Source organism: Poecile atricapillus, chromosome 20, assembly GCF_030490865.1.
Source record: "Poecile atricapillus isolate bPoeAtr1 chromosome 20, bPoeAtr1.hap1, whole genome shotgun sequence".
Classification (NCBI taxonomy): Eukaryota; Metazoa; Chordata; class Aves; order Passeriformes; family Paridae; genus Poecile; species Poecile atricapillus.
In genome coordinates, this window is record NC_081268.1 from 4,298,621 (window position 1) to 4,321,058 (window position 22,438).

Genomic DNA, 22,438 nt, shown 5'->3' on the forward strand with positions numbered 1-22,438 from the left:
CCGCAGAGCCGCCGGCCCGGCCATGTGCCGACAGGGGTGGCTGCTGCCGGCTGCCTGCTCCGAGCCCGCCGCTGCAGCCCGCCTCCTCAGCCTCCGTTCTCCTTTTTAATTTGCCTTTTTTTTTTTTTAAACCGTTATTTCATTTTTAAGAATTTTATTATTATTATTAATAATAATTTTAATCCGTTTATTTTGGTATTGATGCTCTCCGAGCGGGAGACTCCGGGAGACGCGGTCCTCACCTGAGCGAGCCGGCCCCATTCCCCCGTTTGAAGGTAAGCGGAGCGGGAGAAGGCACCGGAGCGGGGGCTCCGCGGGACCCCCCCGCCTCTGCCGGGCCCCTTCTCCGCGTCTCTGCCGGCGCTGGGGTCTCTCGCGGTGTTTTTTCCCTGTTTGCTTCGCTCCCGCCCCCGCCGCCTCTTGCCGGTGCATCCGAAACTGCCTGGGATCGGTGCTCGGGGGAGCCGGCAGCGAGCCCCGCATCCCCGGGATGCCCGCAAGGAGGGCAGCAGGTACACGGTAGCCCCGGCTGCCGGGAGTGGGGCTGGGAAGGGATTTGGAGGGGGAGACAGGGCGAGGAGGGACATGGAGAACTGCACGGCATCCGCTCCCCCATAGCCTGCCCGGAGGTATCGAGCAAGTCCCGCCGCCTCAGACCTGTGTGGAAAATACTGGGGTGCTCCAGGCTCGGTTTGCCCTCATCCCACAGCATCTTCAGAGCCTGTGAGGGATGTCGTGCAGGCACCTTTCAGGGACGGAGCGGGGAAGCTGCCCAATCCCGTGCCTTTCCTGGGTGTGCAGGTCGTGTCCTTCTCTGCCCCAGGGACACCTCAACCCCCTCTGCTCACTCAGCATGGGACTGGAACTGGCCTCTCTTCATTTTCTGAACATCTCACCTGGAGCCATGTGATTCACTTTGTTTCCATCTCATGTGCTGGCCCCAAAGGACATGAGAATCCCCCTCTCCATCCGATGAGTTTGTAGGACACCCCAGTCCTGGGTTAGGTAGCCATCCCATTAACTCACACTCAGCAAAGCGGTGGTGATGGAGAGGAATGCGAGGAAGGAGGTGGCACAGTCACCTGTGGGTTGTTTTTATCACTCTGGATCCAGCAGCCATGAAGGTCTGTGCTCTCAGAGCCACATGGATGCTGTTCAGCACATTAAAGGTAGCCTGAGGGCTCAGGGGGGCTGTGGGAGGGAGAGAGAAATCCCCCAAGGGAAGATGGCTTTTCATTTCCCCATATCGACCTCTTTCAGACAGGATTATTTATATTTGACACAACAGATCACAAAACTTGTGAGGTAGTGGGGGTGTGCTCATACTCATTAAGGTAGACGGTTTTCTGGCAGAATAAATTCAAGGTAAGAGAAGATGGCACTTTGAGGTTCAACAGATTGTCTTCCAGCCTGAAACGAGCAGCGAAATCAGCATAAAACCTAGATGGGAAAACTCAGCACTTCAGTCTGTCATGATGTATGGCTGTCATTTTAGGGAACCTGGTGAGTTATCCCAATTTTTAGTGTGCAGATGGTGCTCCTGGGCAACTTCATTTGAGCAAAAGTACCCAGTAGGATGAGATTTTCAGTCAACACATCTTGTCTTCGCAGAGGAAGCACCTAAATTATAGCGCTGTGAGGGAAAGCAGTTGACATGAATTGTGCATGAAGTGAGTGCCTGAGTTATCTCACACCTGTACTGAGGCTCCTGCCCCCTTGCAATGGCTTGTGAATAACTGGAGGTTGTTTGCCGTCTCTGTGGTTGATTTTCTTCTTGCCTGAAATGAGCAGGAAGGTGCATTAGGGGCTGTCACTTGGTGAAAAGGGATTTTAAACACCTTAAAGACCATGCAGCTGTAATTAGAAGTGTAACCTCCTTCCTCTGCATGTCAGGATTTCTGTGCAGAAGGATGACAGGACCTCTTAAGGAATGGTGCTGGTGTTCAGGAGAGATTAAGAACTTCAAAATCCCCTGCAAAGCTACTGATGTTGATTTATCACCCCACACTACATCGGTTCTTGTTCAGAAAGGATGTGGGGATTTGAGGTGAAGGAAGGAAACATCGGTTCCTTTTTGTTTTATTGCCAGCAGGCACAGCTTACAAACACAAGCAGCTCTGAAATCCCTGTGCCTACCTGAGCACAGCGAGTTGCAGAACATCACCAGTGCTGTGGTGTCCTCGCTGTGCTCATCGCTGCTTTCCAGCAAAGCCTCGCAGATGGGTCTGGCTCTCACATCTCCTGACCCTTTCCCAGTGAATCTGTGGCAGTCCCTAAACCCTCGTGGAGGTGACACAAGAGTCAAGCCTGAAGGTCTGACTGAGGGGCTTTGCCCTCTGAGGAGGATGTGTTCAGCACTGTGTAAGGGACAGACTCGCTGCCTGTGGTTTACTGAACCAAAACCTTTCCAAATGTTTCCCACTCTGAAGCTGAAGAACACCCTTGACCCTACAGCATCCCTCAGCACCCCTCTAGGATATTTAAAAGTTTTCCTGAGTGCCAGATTCAAAGAGATGAAGGTTCTCAATTCCCTCAGGCATTTATGTGCAGCCCAGAGAGCTTCACTGCATCCTCGCAGCCTGGCAGAGTCTGTGCCACCGACCTTTGGGATGTCAGGATGTGTCCTCAGTGCCCAGCACGTGGGGCAAGGGGTGCTTCTGCAGCTGGCCAGGCTCCAGGGGATTTGCCTGACTCAGGTTTTCCCTCTGGCTGCTCAGTGCTGGTGGAGAAGCAGGGATGGTTCGGTGCCTTGTCACTTGGCCTGTGCCAGTACCTGTGTGCCGTGTTGTCATGGATATGGATATGGATAAGGACATGGCCAGGGAAGAGGTTCTGCATGCTGGCAGGGCTCCTGCAGCCACGGCTGCTGATGCAGCTTGTGACATTGAAGAGGTGCAGGGAAGGGTTGGAGCAGAGGTGGCAGCTGTTGGGGTTGAACTTGCAGTTCATTCCCTGCCTAAATTGTGTTTTCTCCCAGGTCATTGCGTGTTATCTCCTTCTCTCCTTGTGATCTCTTAGGGTAGGAGTGGTTCCCCCTTTGCTTGAGCAAACAGCTTTTATCCCCACAGTGCAGATGGGCAGGGGAGTGACAGGTGGGTGATGGACTCTGACCCTCTCCAGAACTTTCAGCCACATTCAGCTCACAGCCAGGACCAACCCAGACAGGACTGAGACCTCAGGAGCCTGCTGGAGCAGCCCAGGGCAGAGGGTAGCTGCAAAGGTTGGGGAACAAAATTAAAGGTCAGGATAATATTTTGAAATATCTCTGGACCTCTTTGTCCCCAGAAAGTTTAATAACAGCCTTGACCCATTAACAGCAGTTTAGGGCAGCAGCAGGAGTACCAGGCTCCACGGAGATGTGGTTCTCAGGGTGTCAGAAACATCACTGAGGGGGGAGAGGGCTTGATTTAGGCCAGAACCACAACAATGATGATTTTACCCCATCCTTTGTGTCCAAGAGTACAGATTTCTCTCTGGAGCTGAGCATCAGCAGGGACAACGTTGGCTCCAGCACCTCCCTCAGCGTGAGCTCCCCTTGGCAGGACAAGGAGTGGAGACAGGACTGGAGCCAGGGGCTGGCGAGTTCTGTCATCCTCTCACTTCAGACAGAGTTTTCTCCTGCTCATTGAACAGTGCCCTGTGATGGCTCCGAGCTGACATTTAACTCCACTCCCAATAATGGCACAAGATGAGCTGAGGCATCACCAGGGCAGCTCAGCCCCTGCTCACCATCTCCAGGGCTTCTCCCCCATCTTCCTGCAGGACAAAAGCCACAGACCCCCCAGCGTGGATATTGTGAGTGTGCTGAGCTTCTCTGGACAGCAGCACTGATGTTCTCCTGAGCTGGGAGCTGGAAAACACGTGCCATTGTCCACCTGTCCATGAGCTGAAGGAGGGAGAGATGCAGCTCCTACACGGGGCTGAGTCGAAGGTACACGCAGCTCTGCTGCCCTGGGAAATAACTCTCTGCTCCACAGCTTTTATCAAGGAGATGGAAACTTGTCATATTCTTTTTGCAAAAATATCTGACGTTATCCAAGCAATTTGCCTTTGGTGTGTTTCCAGAAATAGGCCTACGGTAGGCAGGGGTGACATCTGGATGCATTACTGTTGAGTTCAGAAACATTCAGTAAACAAGACAGGATCTATTGTTTAAAGGTTATTTCAAAAGGCTCCCAGAGACTTTTCTGGCTGTGCAATGGTGAAAGCTTTAATGGCACTGTGGTAATCGCCTTTTCTGAAGGATGTTTTGGAGGGAGCTTTCCAAAAACCCAAAAGTAAGGCTCAGGCTGTCCTAGCCAGGTGAGGGACCTGATCCAGCCTGAAAATGTGAGCAGGTTTACTCTTCAGTGCTGGTGGGATCAAACGTGGGAAATGGCTGAAGGAAGTGCAGGCTGGGCAGCACAGATGGGAGATGCAGGGGAGCTCGCCAGCACTTCAGCAATAAAAAAAGGTCTCAGCTCAGCATAACAGGGCAGCAGGATTCACATCAGCAGGGAGGGCGAGAGAAAGAGCCCTCCCCGAGGCACTGAGGAGAAAATAAATGTCATTAGCCATGGATAAAGCAGCCTCCTCTGAGCACTTGAGGCTCTGCAGGCAGAGGGGGCTGCCAGGGGCTGCCAGAGCTCAGTGAGGCCACAGCATGAGCTGCTCGGAGCCCACGCCTGTACTCAGCATGTCCCAGAGCACTGAACAGCCTCTCTATCAAAAAAAAGGAAAAGAGAATTCCTGGCAGGAGGCAAGGGTCAGCTGTCCTCCCCTCCCCTAGCCCAGGTGATGCTGCTCACGTGGAGGAAGGGACAAGCTGTGGCTCTGCTGTCACCTGCTCATCTGCCCGTGCTCCTGGATGGAGCCACTGCTGGCTGCTCTCATCAGCCCCAAGGCAGGCAGAATTAATGCTCACTGATGATTTCCTGCCCCTCAGAGAGGAAATCATGTCGTGGGCTCACCTGTCTTCCTGTCTCACCCGTGTTTTTCTCAGAGGGGCAGTGGGAATGAGTGAATTCCACTCAAAGGAGCCCTGGAGCTGAGCAGAGAGCTCTGCCTGCAGCAGGACCATCCTGTCCCACTGGCTCCAGCCCTCCTGTGCCTCAGCTGCTGCTGCTGCTGTGAGTCTGTGGCAGTGCTGCAGGGTCTCAGTGCTGGGGGACAGCTGGTGGGAGCTGCTCAGCTCTCACACACCCAGCCTGCTGCCCATCCCTCCCTTTTCTGTTCACCCACTGGGGCTTCAGACCTGCCCTCCTGCTCCACAGCCCCATCCTCCTCTTCCTCCCTTTCCAAGATAACAATCACAAACTCTTCAGGTGGTGAGATAACCACGGGAAACTACCTGAAAAAGCAGGCTTTGGTGAAAAAAGCATTTTTTCCCTTTGAATTGCTACTGAAGTCCAGCTTAGTCTCTCTCAAGGCTGAGCTGGTTGGCGTCTCCTGGGGAGGGGATAAAGGAGATGATCTTGCTCGGAGGGGGATGGAGCCCTGGGCACCACCAGCTTTAGGTTTGGCTCAGAGGCCACACCGTGGCTTTGCTCTAAGTACGAGTTCACCGCAGGCTCTGAGCTGCAGAAGCTCATAAGCTCATTACATTCGGGGAGTTGCAAGTGGTGAGCAGGCTACACAGCTGGGATTTCCTCTCCTTCCTTACAATCTTAGCAAACCAGCAGGAAAAGCCCTGTGTGGTTGCATCTTTTCCTGTGCAGAGCTGTCCCTTGTTGCTGGGCTGCCTGAATGGGCTGGACCACCATGGACCAGGGTGGCCTCTTGTCCTGCCTTGTCCCCAAGGAGCTGGCACCAGGCAAAGCCAGCTTCTCTCTTGACTGTGTTTGGGATTAAAGGGGGAAATCCATCAGTATAAATGCCAGAAAAGTGGCTGCCAGGGAGAGAGAAACTCCCAGATTTCTGGGTGATGGGGCTGCCTTGAAACCCTCTGGGGATCACCTCGGCCTTGTGATGGATTCCTCGTCCCCCCAGCCTCTCCCCAGCTCAGATCACTTCAGCTGAACGGGATCAAAATGCCTTGAGGTTCAAAGATTCACGGGCTGTCACTGATCACAGCAGAGGGATGTCGTGGACTTTGTTGTAGAAGAGGATACAGAGGCTCTGTCGAGGCTGGAATTTGCTGGGAGCGTGCCGGGAGCGAGGGGGATGTCACAGGGAAGCGTCAGACGAGTCCCCGGAGCGGCTGCAAAAATCACAGCTCTGCTGAAGCATCACTCACAGGCACGGCTTCCTGCGAGAAAAATAACTTACCTACAGATAGCTTTGCTCATTTCTCTTCCAAATATTCCACCTTCGCTTCTCTGGGGTGTTTGGGGTTGTGCCTGGGAGATGCTGTGGTGTTTTATCCCGTGGCCGGCAGGGACAGTGCGGTCCCGGCACACAGCTCCTGTTTGGAAACCCGCGGCTGCTTCCCCGTTTAGGCACAGGGTGATGCTCGGGCTTTGCCACGCGATTGGCATCTGGATTCCCTGCTCTCTCCGCGTGCTTTTGGCTTTAGATCCATCACGGATCTTCCTGCCTGAGCTTTGGCAAACCATGAACTCTGTGCTTTACCTGCTCCTTGCCTTCTCGGCGAGGTGACAGCGTGAGCAGGGAGGCTCTGCATCATCCCTGCAGGCAGCGATGCTCCTCCTGCCTCCCGCTTTTCCGTGCCACTCTTCACTCAACACAGCCTACAGGAGTGGCAGAGGAAAGCAGGAGGCATTTTGTGGCAATCCAAGCTGTTTTCTGGGGAGGAATTACAGCGTGGAGGCTCGGCTTGGGGGTGTCCCAGCTGAGGAGATGCACGGCCTCGCTCTCCCCATCTTCTCCCCGAGTGCAAGCAGGGATTTGCGGGCATGCTCCCGTGGAAGAGGAAGGAGGTGTCTCGGTCTGATTGGTGTTGCCTGCTGGGAAGCTAAGCCCTGGAAAGATTAGCGGTGGGATCTGGGGGAAAATAGCTCTGCTGAGAGAGTGGGAGTGGACTTGGGAGGGGAAGGATAATGAGCGCTGATTTGCGTTTGTTGTTAGGAAAATTTAGTGGGTTTATTGTTATGTTACACAAAGGAGCAACCGGGGTGATAATTCAAATTTATGGCTGTCCCATGGGCTCCTTGTGTGACTTTCTCCTTGTGCAAACAGCGACAGGCATGAGGCTGCCACTGTCTCTGCCAGGAGAGCAGAGCCATCCCCACTTCCACATCCAAAAGCGTTAAAATGCTTGAAAGGTGCTTCTCAAAGCCCTCCAGGTGATGTCTCCGATCCAGCTGTCACCAAAGCCAGACTGTGCCAGAGATAAGGTCCACTCAGAGCAGGGAATGTGCTCCTGGCTGGGGGTTGGACTTGGTGACCTTTAAAGGTCCCTTTGGTCCTATCAAACCAGTCCATGATTCCAAGGGCAGCTCGAGGCTCCAGCACTGGCATCGCTGAGCTCAAGCAGGAGCTCTCAGGTCTCTCCTCTTTGAAGAGAAGACCTGGTGGGCACGAGGCTGCCCAGAGGAGCTGTGGCTGCTCCTGAATCCCTGGAAGTGTCCCAGGCCAGGCTGGACAGGGCTTGGAGCAGCCTGGGACAGTGGGAGGTCCCTGCCCATGGCAGGGGCTGGAACGAGAAGGACTTTCAGGTCCTTCCCAAGCCAGAGCAGTCTGGGGTTCTGGGACTGTGGGATCCCCTGTGACCAGCACTGGCTGTGACATCCCATGGGCAGGCCCTGCCCCCTGAGATAAAGACAAGCACAACAAGTATGAGACAGTTCCAGATGATTTTTTTTCTGATTTGAAACACTTCAGCTTTGCTGTTTCTTGAGAGTTATTCCTGATTCTCACAGAAGCTCGTGGGAGCAGATTCAGCCCACAGAAAGTGGAGTTTTCTTAGTTGCACCTATTTTCCCTTGTGTTTCTGGCACCACATCTTTGTTTATATTGTATTTTCAAAGAAAACAACACAGGTTACAGAAAACACAAAACAGTGATACCATTTTCGGAGAAAACAAGCGCTCATCTCACCTGGTTTCTAGGTACTGTTATAAATACTGTATATTGTTGAATGTTCAATATGACAGGCAAGGGGTTAGTCTTTAAAACACTGTCTGACTTGATTGGTAGTAAATATAAAGTGTGAAGATTGCTGGGCTGTGGCAGAACTGTTGACTGCAGAGGATTAGAGTTGCTCAGCCCCAGGGATGCATAAAACTGGTGCATGCTGCTGCTGATGTTTTGCTCAAAAAGTGAAGATTCCCAAAAATTAATACAGAATTGCCAGGACCTGAAATGAAAAGGGCTGTTTTGATTTGGCTGTTAACATCACCTCATTACCCAAATATCACAGGCTTGTGCAATTCCATGATAATCCCAATTCAAGCAGCCAGAAGCAGCACTGAAGCATCCTGGGCTCTCAGCAGAAATTCCTGGACTCCCACACGCTCCATTCTCCCCTCTGTCAAGCCTGGGAGCAGTGGCAGCCAGGTTAGAAGGTGTTTTTTAACCAGGTTTGGGACAGCAGTGAATGTGTTCCTGATTCCCAGAGGAGATTTCTGTCCTGTTGAACTCTCCAAAGGGGCATCTCCTGCAGGAACAGCTTCATCACGTTTTAAGGGCTCTTCTGTGCCAAGGGGCACTCCCAGACACTGGGCAGGGAAGATGTTCACATTTCTACAGCTCTGGGTTTTGTAAGACCCAAACTTCAGCTCTGTGTCTGGTTTACTTTGAGGCAGGATGATAATGAAGGGCTCCATGGGAGAGGTGGCACCTGGAGAGCTGAGAAAAGAAAGCAGTGTTGGTTCAGTGAAGGTTTTGCTAACTTGGTTCTGGGTTCCCAGCCCATCCCAGTCCAGCTCAGAAAATCAGCAGTTTTGCTAATTTGGTTCTGGGCTCCCAGTCCAGCAGATGAACTCTGTTATTTGATATCAGAACATTCCTGCTTCCCCAGGAGTTCCAACAACCGCGTTCAGGTGAAGTGAACTCACAGTGTAAGGCAAGAAAATCCGCCTGGGATTTGGGGGTGCTGTGTGAGCCTCCTCCTGCGTTCCAGGATGGATGGAAACATTTCTGTGGGCTTATCCCCGGGGGGTTCAGGGCCCTGACCCTTCCCAGAGCTGCTGTGGGTGCCTTCAGACTCCGGGTGGGATTCAGAGCTTTGCTCTGAGGTTTGGTTTGCTAAGTGAAGAGCCCTGGCATTTTCTGCTCCTTTGAGGTGCTGCCAGTCAGGCACCATTTAAGCAAGGAGGGGAGAAGCTGCAGCCTGCTCAGGAAGTGCCAGCACTGAGCAGAAGCTTCTGATCACATCCATCCTTCTCCCCTCACCTGCCTCAGTTTCCCACATTTTGGTGCCTGTGGCAGCATTCCTCTGGCTGCTGGGCACGGCAAGGAGGTGGCAGATGAGGATCAGGAGCCATTGCCTGGCTCTCAAGGGCATTTCCAGCATCAAGGAGTCATTTCAAAGGCAGGGCTGGTGTTGTCCCCATGCTGACGAGGGGCAAGAAGATCCCTCACACGTGTTCCTCTTTCAGAAAGATTCTATCCCTGGGAGCAGTCGATACTTCAAACACTTGATCCCAGCAGTTCCCAGCCCACATGGGCTTGAGCAGAGCAATTTGTGTGAAGGTTTTTCTCTGTTTCTTTATTCTCCTAATGAGGGTTTTCAGCTGAGCTGTGTGAGTTCCTTTATCTTTTCTGCTCGTTCACTTATGATTTTGTTGTGGTGTTTTTAGTTTTTTGGTTTTTTTTTTTCTCTGAGTTAAATCTTTCCCTCTCTCATCTCCCAGGAAAAGCTGTAACAAAATTAAAGTGAGGAAAAAAGGGAAAATTTACTGGAACTGCCTCATGGTGAGTTACCAAGAATCAGAAAATTACCCTCTCAGACGGTCTGTATTAATTCCCTGATGCAGCAATGATAAATCCTTATTAAGGAGGATAACATAAGGAGATTTTACTGCCTGTAGAAAAACTCCAGGGTGCAAACAAGGAGGAAGTCCATCTTCCTTTTGTTCATGATCCCTGCAAGTGTCCAAGGGGAGGTTGGAAGGGGCTTGGAGCAACCAGGGACAGTGAAAGGTGTTTCCCCCATGGGAGGGGGTGGAATGAGGCAAAATTCGAAGTCCCTCCAACTCAAGCCAGTCTGGAATTTCGTGATTCTGTGATCACTTTGCAAATGCAGGTGTGACAGTGCTGACACCAGCCCTAAGGGGGTGACATTACACTGAACAAAGGACAGGGAGGGGAAGGCAGGTGCTGTGGGCAGTGCCTCTGCCCTAAACCTCTGCCCTCCCCTGCCTGCAGCAGCTCCCCGAGTCCCTGAGGTCCAGCCCTGGGAGCACCAGGCAGACAGGAATTTAAAGGCAGCAGTTTTTTGGCTCTGCCCATGTCCAGCAGCCTGAAGATTCCTCTCACTCAGGGTGTAATGAGTGAGGGGCTCCTTCCCTCCCCACCCCAAACGCAGCTCACGCCCTGCCCCAGCACCAGGGCAGGAAACGTGTGCCAAAGCCCAGTCCTCAACATTTATGTGTTATTTCCAAGATCCCTGAGCTCCCCCTCTCTTCTCCTCTTCTTTATTCATGCACCACGCTGCCTTGCTGGGCTGGAGTGGGAAAAAACACTCTGCTTGTGCCTCATTACAGGGCTTGAGCCAGAGCGATGTAAAGCTGTAGCTATGGAAACTCCCAACCCTTTTTTTCTGGTGTTTTTTGTTTGTTTTTGGGTTGTTTTTTTTTTTTGAGAGCAGCAACGTATTTCTCTTTGGAGATCCCAGTCAGGGCTGCCTGCAGCACCCAGGGAGTCCCCTGGTGTCACGCAGCAGCAGCAGGAGTCGGAAGCACAGAGCCAGGTCTGTGTCCCCAGGGCAGAGGAGGGGGACTGAGGAGGAAAAAGTGGCTTGCATGGAGAGCCAGGGCCCAGGACAGCTCAGGGATGCTGGGGGGAACAGTGTGATGCTGATGGAGATGTCACCAGCTGCCAGACACCCACCCACAGCTGGCAGGGGTGGGCAGGGACAGAGGGGTGCTGCTCCGTGTGTTGGTGCCTGGCTGGAGGGTGTCCCTGGATCTCTCAGGTTTTCTGGTCTTTATTTTAAAAGAGCTCCCTGTATCCCAGCCTGGATCAATGACTCCTGAGCAAAGGGAAGCAGGATGTGCAGCCTGCAAAGACTTTGATCTGCTGAGGATCTTCCTGTCCCATGGAGCCATGCTCACAGCCCTTGGAAATGCAGAGCTGTTGGATTTCCTGCTTGCTGGCAATGTTCACTGGACGTGCCCTTCCTCCCCAGCCTGATGGATGGCTCAGCAGCAGCTCGGGATCGATGGTCCTACACCTCCCAGGACATCTGTGGGGTCAGGGGTAGGCTCATCCTCCCCAGACACTGCTGTGGGGCTTGCTGGAGCCTGGAGCTGCTCCCAGCTCGCTGCTCACCCAGTGCCTGGCCAGGTGGGAGCCACCTAATCTGGAATTGCCTGGAATTCAATGGATTTCAGGCAATCTGGCTTGAAAAGCAGAGCCATGACTGACTTCCCTGTCTGGAAAATGGGTGTTGGAGTAACAACACTTCCCCTGATGGGCATGGCACTGCCAGAGCCAGAGAGCCAGAGGTGCTGGGGTGAGCCAGGGGTGCTGGGGTGAGCCAGGGGTGCTGGGGTGAGGCAGGGGTCCTGGGGTGAGGCAGGGGTGCTGGGGTGAACCAGGGGTGCTGGGGTGAGGCAGGGGTCCTGGGGTGAGCCAGGGGTGCTGGGGTGAACCAGGGGTGCTGGGGTGAGGCAGGGGTGCTGGGGTGAACCAGGGGTGCTGGGGTGAGGCAGGGGTGCTGGGGTGAGCCAGGGGTGCTGGGGAGAGCCAGGGGTGCTGGGGTGAACCAGGGGTGCTGGGGTGAGGCAGGGGTGCTGGGGTGAGGCAGAGGTGCTGGGGTGAGGCAGGGGTGCTAGGGTGAGCCAGAGGTTCTGGGGTGAGCCAGGGGTCCTGGGGTGAGCCAGGGGTGCTGGGGAGAGGCAGGGGTGCTGGGGTGAACCAGGGGTGCTGGGGTGAGCCAGGGGTCCTGGGGTGAGCCAGGGGTGCTGGGGTGAGGCAGGGGTGCTGGGGTGAGGCAGGGGTGCTGGGGTGAGGCAGGGATGCTGGGGTGAGGCAGGGGTGCTGGGGTGAGGCAGGGATGCTGGGGTGAGGCAGGGGTGCTGGGGTGAGGCAGGGGTGCTGGGGTGAGGCAGGGGTGCTGGGGTGAACCAGGGGTGCTGGGGTGAACCAGGGGTGCTGGGGTGAGGCAGGGCTGTATCCCAGCTGTGCAGGGAGGCTGAAGGTGCAGCTGGAGCTGGCTGCTGGCACACTGTGGCCAGGCAGGGCTCTGTGTGGCTTTGGCCCTGCCTGAAGCAGAAGCCAAAAGGTGCAAGCGAGCTCTGGAGCATGCAGGGATTCTATTAGCACAGGCCTGGATGGCAGCAGAGGTGACTCAGTCCATGATTTCCCACAAGGATGATTCTCCAGTGATTCTCCATGCAGAGACTGGCATGTCCAGAGCCACAGGAGCAAAAGCAGCCACTGGCAGGAGTCACAGGGAGAGTTGCTGCTTCTGCTGCTCTGCATGGCCACCAGGACCTTGCTGTCCCTCTGTGCAGTGACCCTGGCCTGTAAATCCTTGTTCCCAGGACCAGTGTGGATGGGAGTGCTGATCCCATCCCAGCTGCAGTGCTGATGCCCCCGGGAGCAGGAGGCAGCTCCAGCTCCCAGCCAGGGCTGTCAGCAGCTGAGAGCTTGCCTGGTGACTCTGTGTGAGTGTGTTCCCATCCTCATGGCCCAGCAGTCCTGTCTGAGCCATGAAACCCCGTTCTTGAGGCGTTTCCTGGGAGGTGGGACAGCAGGAATGTTGGAGTGAGCCATTGGTGTCAGACACCAGCTCCCACAGAGCTCTTGGAGCAGCAGCTTCTGGTGTTCAGCGTGAGGAGCTTTCAAAATCCATGTGAATGGAGAAATTCTGGAAAGAGCCACTCTTTCAGAAGAACAAATTCCTTTTTTCCCATTTTTGCTGCATTGGTTCAGCAGTGTTTTCTGACAATTAAGGCTTTTTGATCTCTCTGACTGTGCCTTTCTGGGGAACTGCAGTGAGCTCTGCTGTGAGATGGTGGGGAGCGAGCTCTGCCTGTTCAGTGAATGCAGCAAGAAAAACTCATCAGGACTAAGGTTTATATTTGGTTCTCAATGAGCTTTTCAGGCCCAGGAACGTTTCCAGCCTGCAAAACTGCCTTGCTGGGAGAAAACCCTGGGCTGGGCAGCGGGTGCTCCCCCTTCCCTGGCCTTTTCCCCCTCAGCAATGATTGCAGCACCTTATCTCAATCTGCCAATTCCCAAACCTGCCCTCTCTAATGTTTTGTATCTCAAGCTGCCTAAGCCATTACTCAAGAGGTGATTAAAGGATGCAGGGTGGAAAGACAGCACTTCTTCTTCTTCTTCTTCTTCTTCTTCTTCTTCTTCTTCTTCTTCTTCTTCTTCTTCTTCTTCTTCTTCTTATTATTATTATTATTATTATTATTATTATTATTATTATTATTATTATTGTTATTAACATTAACATTAACATTAACATTAACATTAATATTATTAACATTAATATTAACATTAATATTAATATTAATATTGATCTTAATATTAATGTTAATGTTAATATTATTTATTGTTTGAAGGAGTTTAGGCTGATTATGTGTGTTTGGGTCTGCTTCCCAGCTGATGGATGGAAATAATTCCTGGTGCTTAAGCAGAGTGGGATTGTTTGGGCAGTGAAAGGTGGGACTGGGGAGGGTAAAACCCTCTGGAGTGGTTTGCCAGCAGCTCTGGAATCAAGACAGGTCCTGGCTGGTTGTGAGCTCCCACTGTGACAGCTCAGACCTGAGTCCATCACTGCTGCACCAGTTCCTTGGGCCTGGAGTTTTGGATTTCCCTGTCCTGTACTGATGTCAGTGCACCGGTGGGCAGCTCACTGACATCCCTCTGGAAGTTTCCAGCACCCCTGCCCTTATCACCAGCACTCAGTGTCACCAGCATTCCTCTCCATGTCACCAAGACCCCTGCAGATGCTCTCAGGATGTGGCTGTTCATTTTCACAGAGGGGCAGAGCAGGGTGGGCACTTCATCGATGCTGAGGTGTCCACAGTCCCCTTCCCCATTCCCTGGAATGAGCAGCTCCTTCAGGATGGCATTCCCAAGGGCAGCATCCAGGTGATTGAGAGATTCCCCCATCCCTCCCCAGCAGCACAGCCTCTCTCTCTCTCCACGGAGCATCTGCAGTCATTGAAATTCCTGCCTGGCATTGTGCTTAGTAAGCCTTCACGCCACTTTGATGAGATGTGCAAATATTATTTCTGTGAGGCGTGATTTGCTTGTGCTCAATGCCATTAGTGCCTCATTACTGCAGAGCACACATTCCCTCGCTGCCTGCTGGGATGGGCAATCCCTGCATCCGAGGAAACCACCTTAAGTGTGCTGGAAACTCAGACTGAGAGTTTAAAAACTGGTGGGAGAGGATCCCTGATTCTGCCATGAACTTCTGCTCTTTTCAAGCTTCAGGAAACCCCACAGTTTGAAGTGGCTCTTGCTGTAGGATGGATCTCCAGAATTGCCTGAGCCTCCTCTGCTGGGTTTTGTTGTCAGTGAGCTGCTGTCACACAGGAATCCAGCCTGGCTGCTCTTGGCAGGCTGTGGGGGTCACACCTGATGACCTTTAAAGGTGCCTGTGACCCAAAATACAGTGACAGGGACAGGTTACCCCTGTACCAGTGACGGTGACTTCTCTAGCTGGCTTTAAGTCAGGTAAAGGCTCTAAGGCCACCAGAAGGGGACAAGTGGATGTGGAATGTTTTGTTCTCTGTTCTGTTTGCTGTTAAAAGCCCATGACAGTGTTACAGGCATCTCCCAGCTGGTGGAGCTCTCTCTTGATGTGCCACAGGCTGACAGAATTCCTTCTTATTCCAGGGATCATCAATAGTGGTACCTTTCAGGGTAGGGACAGCCCCTCCTGAGTGCAGGAGCTGCTCTGCCAAGGGCGGTGTGAGAACAGTCCTGATGGATGCAGGTGGGAATATGGGACTGCTGGGATCTCTGATCCATCTCCAGCACCCAGGAGGACCCATCTGCTGTGGATGAGCCTGGGAATTTGTGAGTAGCACTCTCTCAACAGGGCACAACAGAGAGCAAAGTGCCCTCTGCTCATAAAATATTCAAAACCCCTTGGAGCACGGAGTGCCTGGAGATGGGGTTTCCCATGGGGACAGCACTGGTGCTGGGATGGGCAGTCATGGAATGATGAGATGTGTCTCCTTGTGTTGAGGAGGCCTTGTTAAAGCCAGGGGTCTGCAGTGGCCCAGCCCCCACGTGCCCTTCCCCAGCCCAGCCTGGCTGTTTAAATCCCTGATGGAACATCAGCCCCCAGGCCGGGAATGCTGCTCTCAGGAGGGGACAGGGAGCACGCTGGACTGGTGCAGACCCTCTGCTTGAAGTGTTTTTCATCTGGAAAACCACGTTCCGGCCTGTGCTTCTGGCAGCTGCCCTGTCCGCTGGCTCCAGCAGTGCAAAGTCTTCTGCTGGCACCTTGCCCGGCACTTCCCAGAGCCCAGCTCTCATTCATTGACTGGGTAGGATTACAGGAGCTGGGGGAAATGCACGAGGAAGGCTGGATTTGCCACCAAACCGCTGCTGGCTCCTGGTTTATTTGCTGCTTTCCCACCTCCCAGGCTGGTGGCAGTGGCTTTCCTTCACCCCGATGCTCTCTGGTGTTTACCTTTGGGCAGAGCTGTGGTGTTTATGGAGCTCCAGAGGTGTGAAAGCCAGGCTTATCCTGAACTTTACAGCATCAAGGGCTCAGATCCAGTCTGCTCTGCCCTGGACACTTTATTACAGTGGGATTTCTTGTTATTCTGATTCAAGGTCCCGAATGCTGTCTGCACCTGAGTCCAGGACAGAAAGCAGCAAGACAAAGCAGCTGGCTTAGGGCAGTGGCATCTTGGACAGCCAGCACTGCTCACATGGCATCACACTGCTCCCCTGGCATCGTGCTGAGCTCTTTATCTTCTGGGGCAGGGCCTGATCAGCAGTGTCAGTGCCAGGATCCACATGGATGAGCTGGGCAGTGGCTGCATTGCCCAGCCAGGGCAGGACCTGCAGTGCTCCTCTCCCTGCACCACACAGGGTCACATTCGTACTGCCCCTGACACCCAGTTTCCACTCAGAACTTAAATCTCCCCAACCTCATCATCCCCCCACTGAGGTCTCTCCCCTGGGTCTTTGCCCTGAGTGACCCAGTGGGCTGGTCCCCTGCCACCAGCCCAGCTGGGGGTCAGCCTGGGGGCTGTCCCAGGGTCAGTGTCCCCTCAGGGGCCATCCCGGGTGCTGGAGGACACCCACGCATGGCAGCGCTCGGTGCACAAACAGCTTGTCCAAGCACAGAGCGGAGCCAGGGATGTGCTGGTGCAGAGCAGAGCCAAGACAGACAGGATGGTGTCACTTCAGGACACGGCTCTGGCCTCCTCTGCTCCCTGCTGAGGATGGGATGCGTGTTTCTCCTTTTTCTCCTTTCCTTTCTCCATCTTGGCCATTTGGACGTGCCAAGACCCTGCACAAACTGTGAGCGAGGGGCAGGGTCTCGTGGCGAGGTTTGAGCTGAGTGTCCCTTGAGCAGAGAGTGTTTCTGCCTGTGTTTATCCCTGTGTGTTCATTAGGGTGGGGTCTCAGCTCTTGCCTGCTCCAGTCTGGGCACAGGGTGGGATCAACCCTGCCAGCACTCACATCTGTGCTGCCAGTTGGCATTTTGTACCCAGTCTGGCTGTTTTGTCTGAATCTCCAGCTCCTGGAGACAGGTGAATAAGGGTAATTCTCACATTTTGTGTTGAACAGAAAGCTGTTCTGCCTCTAGCTGCAGAGGAAGCCGCTCCCAGGGCTGCTGGGGGATGCAGTAGCAGTACAGAGGGACAAGCTTTAGGATACAGCTCTTTGCATGTAAGACACGATCTCCTTGTGCAGGCACAGCTTCAGCAGGACCAGCGTTCCCTTTTTTTAACCACTTGCCATGGCAGCACTTCCAGCTGGTACAAAACTCTTTGCAGTGACTTTGTTGCTCTGCAGATGGGAGTTGGGGTGGGATAGAACAGCTGAAAGCCTCATTTATTTAATTGTCCTGAAGATTATCCTTAATACCTATGAACCCTTGGCTTAACTGAGTGCTTAGAGGAACCACGGAGCCGTCTTCTTTTCCATCCCCAGGTCTCCTTCTCCCCCAGCTTCAGCAGGCAGGATGAGGCCAGTCTACATGAGCCCTCCTGGACCTGGAGCTCAGCTTTGCAGAGCCGGGTATTTGCTGGAGCCTTGGGCTGGGCCCCAGCTGCTCGGAAGCCTTCCTCCTACGCAGCCCTCCCAAGAGGCAGCGGCTGCATGGAGCCAGGCGCAGCTGTGAGCAGCCTCTCCCCTCTCTGGGCACTCGTGGTGGTCTTGGGGCCGTGCTCAAGATGCTGGGGAGGTGGAAAGAGGATGATTTCTCATCCCACCCCAATTCTCTGTTGTTCATGAGAAGCTTCCCCCAGCCCCTGGGTTGGGCTGGGAAGGTTGGGCAGCTCCTCGTGGCAGTGCCCAAGGGAAGGCAGGAGCAGAGGCTGAGGCAGACCCAGCCCTTAGTGAAGAGTTCAACCTCAAAATCCACATCCTCAGCCATGGCTGGGACACACCAAAGCAGGCAGGTGGCACAGGCTTGTGTCTAAAACCAAACAGCTCCCGCAGGACCTGCATCTGGGAATTGTCAACTGCTTTTGGTTTGTGGAAGTACAACCTGTTATTTTCACTCTGAGGAAGGAAGAGTCCTGCATCGAGCCCTGCTCCCAGTAAACCCCAGGGCCTCCATCCCCTGTCACCCCATGGCACAGGGGACCACAGCAAAGAGCTGCTGGGCTGGGGGCAAACAGCCTGTGTGGGTTATCCCCCCTGCAGCCCCGTCCTGCAGTCTGGCAGGGATGAATGACGTGCTGGGGGCTGAATTTGGATGGATTCAGACATCCTTGGGAGCTGGAAGGCTCCTAACGCCGGAGGAAGGAGCCGAGGTCTCCTGGGACTGAGTCTCCTGTGCCTGCATTCCTCAGACCTGGGCTCCTGCATACCTTCTCCAAGACCACAGCGGAGTTGCAAAGCACTTCCTTTTACCGGGATATTTATTGCTAAATATATGAATCTGGGAGCCTGTGGAGCGTGAAATTAGGAACAAATGTAAAAAGGAGGTCTAGACAGGAATTGTTCAGCTTATGGGCCTCTGCTTTCCTCCCCCTTTGCACGCTGGAGGGTTTCAAGCTTCCAGGTATGCGGCTTTAATCAGAGAAGTATGTTTGGGGAGGGGAAAAGAGAGAAATGCGAATGGTCCAGCTCCGGAGGGAGCAGTGGCTGCGATGGCACGTCTGGCTGGACGGGAACCGTGCAAATTGGCTCAGCGCAAGCCTGGCTTGTGCCCCGGGGCTTTAATTAATGTGTGGGAAAGCCGGAGAGCCATCCCTGGCAGAGATCTGCCTGCCACCTCCCATCGTGGGCCGGCAGGGAGATGATGATGCTCTGTGATGGGTGCTCTCTTTACCGAGAGCCTGCAGTGGCTGCCCCAGAGCCAGGGATTGCACAGGACCCAGGGATGGGCATTTCCAGCTGGCACCTTGTCCAGCCAGGCACCTCCATCCCTCTTTAAACAGCAGCCAAAGCTTCGAAATCACTCATGCGTTGTTTGCAATCCCTTCCCGTGGCTGTGTTGCTCCCCCTGAGCCTCCTCAGGGCTTTTTCCCCTAGGAATGAGGGCAGGATTTGGCCCAGCTCTTGCCCCGTGGCCGCAAGGTATGAGAAGCTGTGGAGCTGTCGGGATAAATTCCCTTCCCTTCTCTGGAGCTGCTCAGCAGCAACATAAAACGTGACACTGCTTTATCCATTCACCACTCACCCAACTTTAGCAGGACATTAAGTGCCTGAAAATATGGCACGGCTTTGTTTTTTCTGGAAGCAGTTTAAATCCCTGACAGATACAGTTGCTTTTCCTCGGGTGCTGAAGTAATTTGGGGCTGGGGTGGCTGGTTTTTGGTTTAACCTGATAGCACGAGCTGGGAGCCAGCTTTGTTAAAGCACTTGTTGAGTAGGTGGTCAGGGTATAATTTCTCCCTTAATATATGTCATTCCTCCTGTTCCCAGCCCAAACTAAAATGTTGCTGGAGCTTTATTTGTGCCAGTTTTAGTGCCACTGTCCTGTAGCTGCTGGCAGGTGTGAGCAGGCAGCTGCTGTCTCCCCAGCATCCTTCCTGGGGCAGAAAACTGTGTCTTATCCTGGGCTGGAGAGGAATTCCAGGCCTGCCATGAACATTCAAGGGAGGGATGCTGAGAGCAAGCCCTGTGCTGGTGCTGCAGGGCTCGTGCTGTGCATGACACACAACATCTGCCCTCTGTGTGAGCCCAGCAGGGACAGGGACAGGGACAGGGACAGAGACAGGGACAGGGACAGGGACAGGGACAGGGACAGGGACAGGGACAGGGACAGGGACAGGGACAGGGACCTTCTGCTGCTCCCAGCGCTGTGCCAGATCCCAAGGGGCATTCCAGAGAGAGAAGGGTGCTGGTGGTACCCCAAAACACAAGCATGGTGGCCAAACTGAGCCACAGCATCTCTGGGATATCCAGTGTCCCCTCTCCCAGCCACAGCTCACCTGGGGCTGTCAAACATCATCCTGGGGTGCCCCCACAGCCCCCAGACACTGTGGCTTGGCCATGGTGAAGTGGAGGGTCCTGGTGGTGCCTCATTCGGTCTCAGGGAGGGCAGCACCCACTCCCTGCAATCATTAAAGGCTCACTTAGCAGCTCTGGTTATTCCAAATTTAAAAACCACATTGTTTTCACGGGGAAAATGGATTATAGGCTCAGAGCAAAATGAGTGCAGATCAGAAATCCTTATTGCAAGGCTCCTTCTCTCATCACTGAAGCTTTCTGCCACCAGGTGGGAGCCAGGAGAATGCCCTCGGTGCCTGGTGTTATTTCCCTTGACTTGCCCTCCTGAGGGCAGAACAGGCAGATGTGACCCCAGAGCTGCTTCTCACTCAATCCCTCACCCACTGCATGATGTATTTTTAACCCTTGCACCTGTAAGGTGATGCTTTTGGTATTTCTGGGGGGATGGGGACTCCCTGGTGACTTGCCACAGGTGCCCAGTGCAGGGGTCTGGACTGATTCTGCCCTTCCGAGCCCTCCTAGCTTTTAGCCCACTTCAAGAGGGGTTAAGCAGAGAGTTTGGGGCTCTGCAGCCCAGCTCCTCACTGCATCCCCTCAACCCTGCACTCAATTTTTCAGGCTGTTAATGGAGAAGAGGGCGGATGACAGCCGGGACCGTGGTCATCACAGGTGGAATATTAGCGACTGTCATTTTACTCTGTATCATCGCCGTCCTCTGCTACTGTAGGCTCCAGGTAAGGCCGGGTTGTGCTGCTGCGGGGAGGGCTGAGGGGCTGGGAGCTTTGGGGGTGCCAGCTGAGCCCCTCCCGTTTCAGTACTACTGCTGCAAGAAGGATGAATCCGAGGAGGACGAGGAGGAGCCCGACTTCGCCGTGCACTCGCACATCCCTCCGCTGCACTGCAACCGCAACGTAGTGCTGACCAACGGCCCCTCCCTCTACTCCTCATCCCCCTTCACCAAAAAATCAACCCAGAGCCGGCCCAGCTGCCCCAGCTGCGCTCCCTACGAGCCCCCCACCTCATTCCTCCAAGAGCCCCCCACCTCCTTCCTCCAGGAGTCCCCCACCTCGTTCCTCCAAGAACCCGCCACCTCCTTCCTCCAAGAATCTCCTACCTCTTTCCTCCAAGAACCCTCCACCTCGTTCCTCCAAGAATCCCCTACCTCATTCCTCCAGGAGCCCCCCACCTCATTCCTGCAGGAGCCCCCCACCTTCTTCCTGCAGGAGCCCCCCGAGGAGCTGCACAACGGGGGCGACAGGGTGAGCTACAAGACGGTGAGCCAGGAGGATCTGGCGCTGCCGGTGTCGGGCCTGCAGGCCCTCAACCCCAACCGGCTGTCGGCCATGAGGGAGGCGTTCTCCCGCAGCCGCAGCATCAGCACCGACGTGTGAGGAGCCCCCTGCCCAGCCAGCCCCGAGGGGCTTCGGGGAGGACAGGTTGGGATTGGTGGAGGAGTTTTGAAAAGGGGGGAAAAATAACAACAGCTAAAATAAGGGGGTTTTTTTGGACTGGTTTGGGATTGGTGGAGGAGTTTCAAAAAGGGGGGAAAAAGCAACAGCTAAAATAAGGTTTTTTTTTGGACTGGTTTGGGATTGGTGGAGGAGTTTCAAAAAGGGGGGAAAACACAACAGCTAAAATAAGGTTTTTTTTTGGACTGGTTTGGGATTGGTGGAGGAGTTTCAAAAAGGGGGGAAAAAGCAACAGCTAAAATAAGTTTTTTTTTTGGACTGGTTTGGGATTGGTGGAGGAGTTTTGAAAAGGGGGGGAAAAAGAACAGCAGCTAAAATAAGTTGGTTTTTTTGACTGGTTTGGGCTAGTGGAAGAGTTTTGAAAAGGGGGAAAAAAACCCAACTACTAAAAAAAGGTTTTTTTGGACTGGTTGGGATTCATGGAGGAGTTTTGAAAAGTGGGGGGGAAAAAAACTCAGACGAACAAAAAAATTGATGTGAATGTATTTCTACGGGCTGGTGGTGTAAAGGGGGAGCAGAGCAACCCCAAAAGGGGAGCACGGAGGTGCAGCTGGAACAGGAGATTTCCCAGTGCTGCGCTGCTTGCTTTTCCCTTTTATAAAGAGGATTTTGATATTGATCATCATTTTCTATGGAGGAGTTGCCCCTCCTCACCATTCGGCCGGGGGATGATGAGCGAATGATGGGGCTCATGGGTGGCTGAAAATGGCTCGTGCTGCAGGTCAGCAGCCCCAGGATGCCCTGAAATGTCCTCTAGCAAAGCAAGGCTGTCACTGCCCACCCTCCTGCCCCCCTGTGCCATGCTGCAGCCATGGGGGTGTCTGTGGGTGTGGGTGTGAGCGAGCACAGCCCTGCACCATTCCCAGCCCAGCCCTCTCCTCCAGCCAGGTGTTCATTCCAGGCTGCCAAGCACAATCCCCTCAGGGTTAGGATGGTGGCTGGGCCTGGAACCCCCCAGAGTGGCCTCATGGACCCCCTGAAGGAGCTGGGCTGCATTACTTGGCTATGGGAATTCCACATGGCGCTTTGGGATGCAGGAATATCCCTCTGGTCAATCAGAAGCCCTGCCCCAAGTAATGCCATCCCCAGCTTCTGACTGAGGGCTCCATGGCACCGTGTGTGTGCCCACCCCTTGCATGCACATTTTTACAGACATTTATTCGTTTGGGAGGGCTTTTTTAAACAAAAAGAAAAGAAAAAAAGACGCTTTCTCCCCACCCAGGATAGTGTCAAAACACTTTTAAATTCAGTCAAAACCTCCAATTTGCATTTTCCATTGATCCATTTCCCATGGCCGGGCAGCCTGG

At 53.8% G+C, this 22,438-nt stretch overlaps 1 protein-coding gene across 1 annotated transcript; it reads left to right on the forward strand.

Annotated features, from left to right (window-relative positions):
* Positions 1–46: 46 nt before the first annotated feature.
* FAM163B (family with sequence similarity 163 member B) lies at positions 47–21,056 on the forward strand. Its single transcript, XM_058853301.1, has 3 exons — positions 47–275; positions 20,281–20,396; positions 20,478–21,056. Exons 2-3 carry the CDS (start codon positions 20,304–20,306, stop codon positions 21,051–21,053), a joined length of 669 nt encoding a protein of 222 aa, XP_058709284.1. The 5' UTR covers positions 47–275; positions 20,281–20,303; the 3' UTR covers positions 21,054–21,056.
* Positions 21,057–22,438: the final 1,382 nt, after the last annotated feature.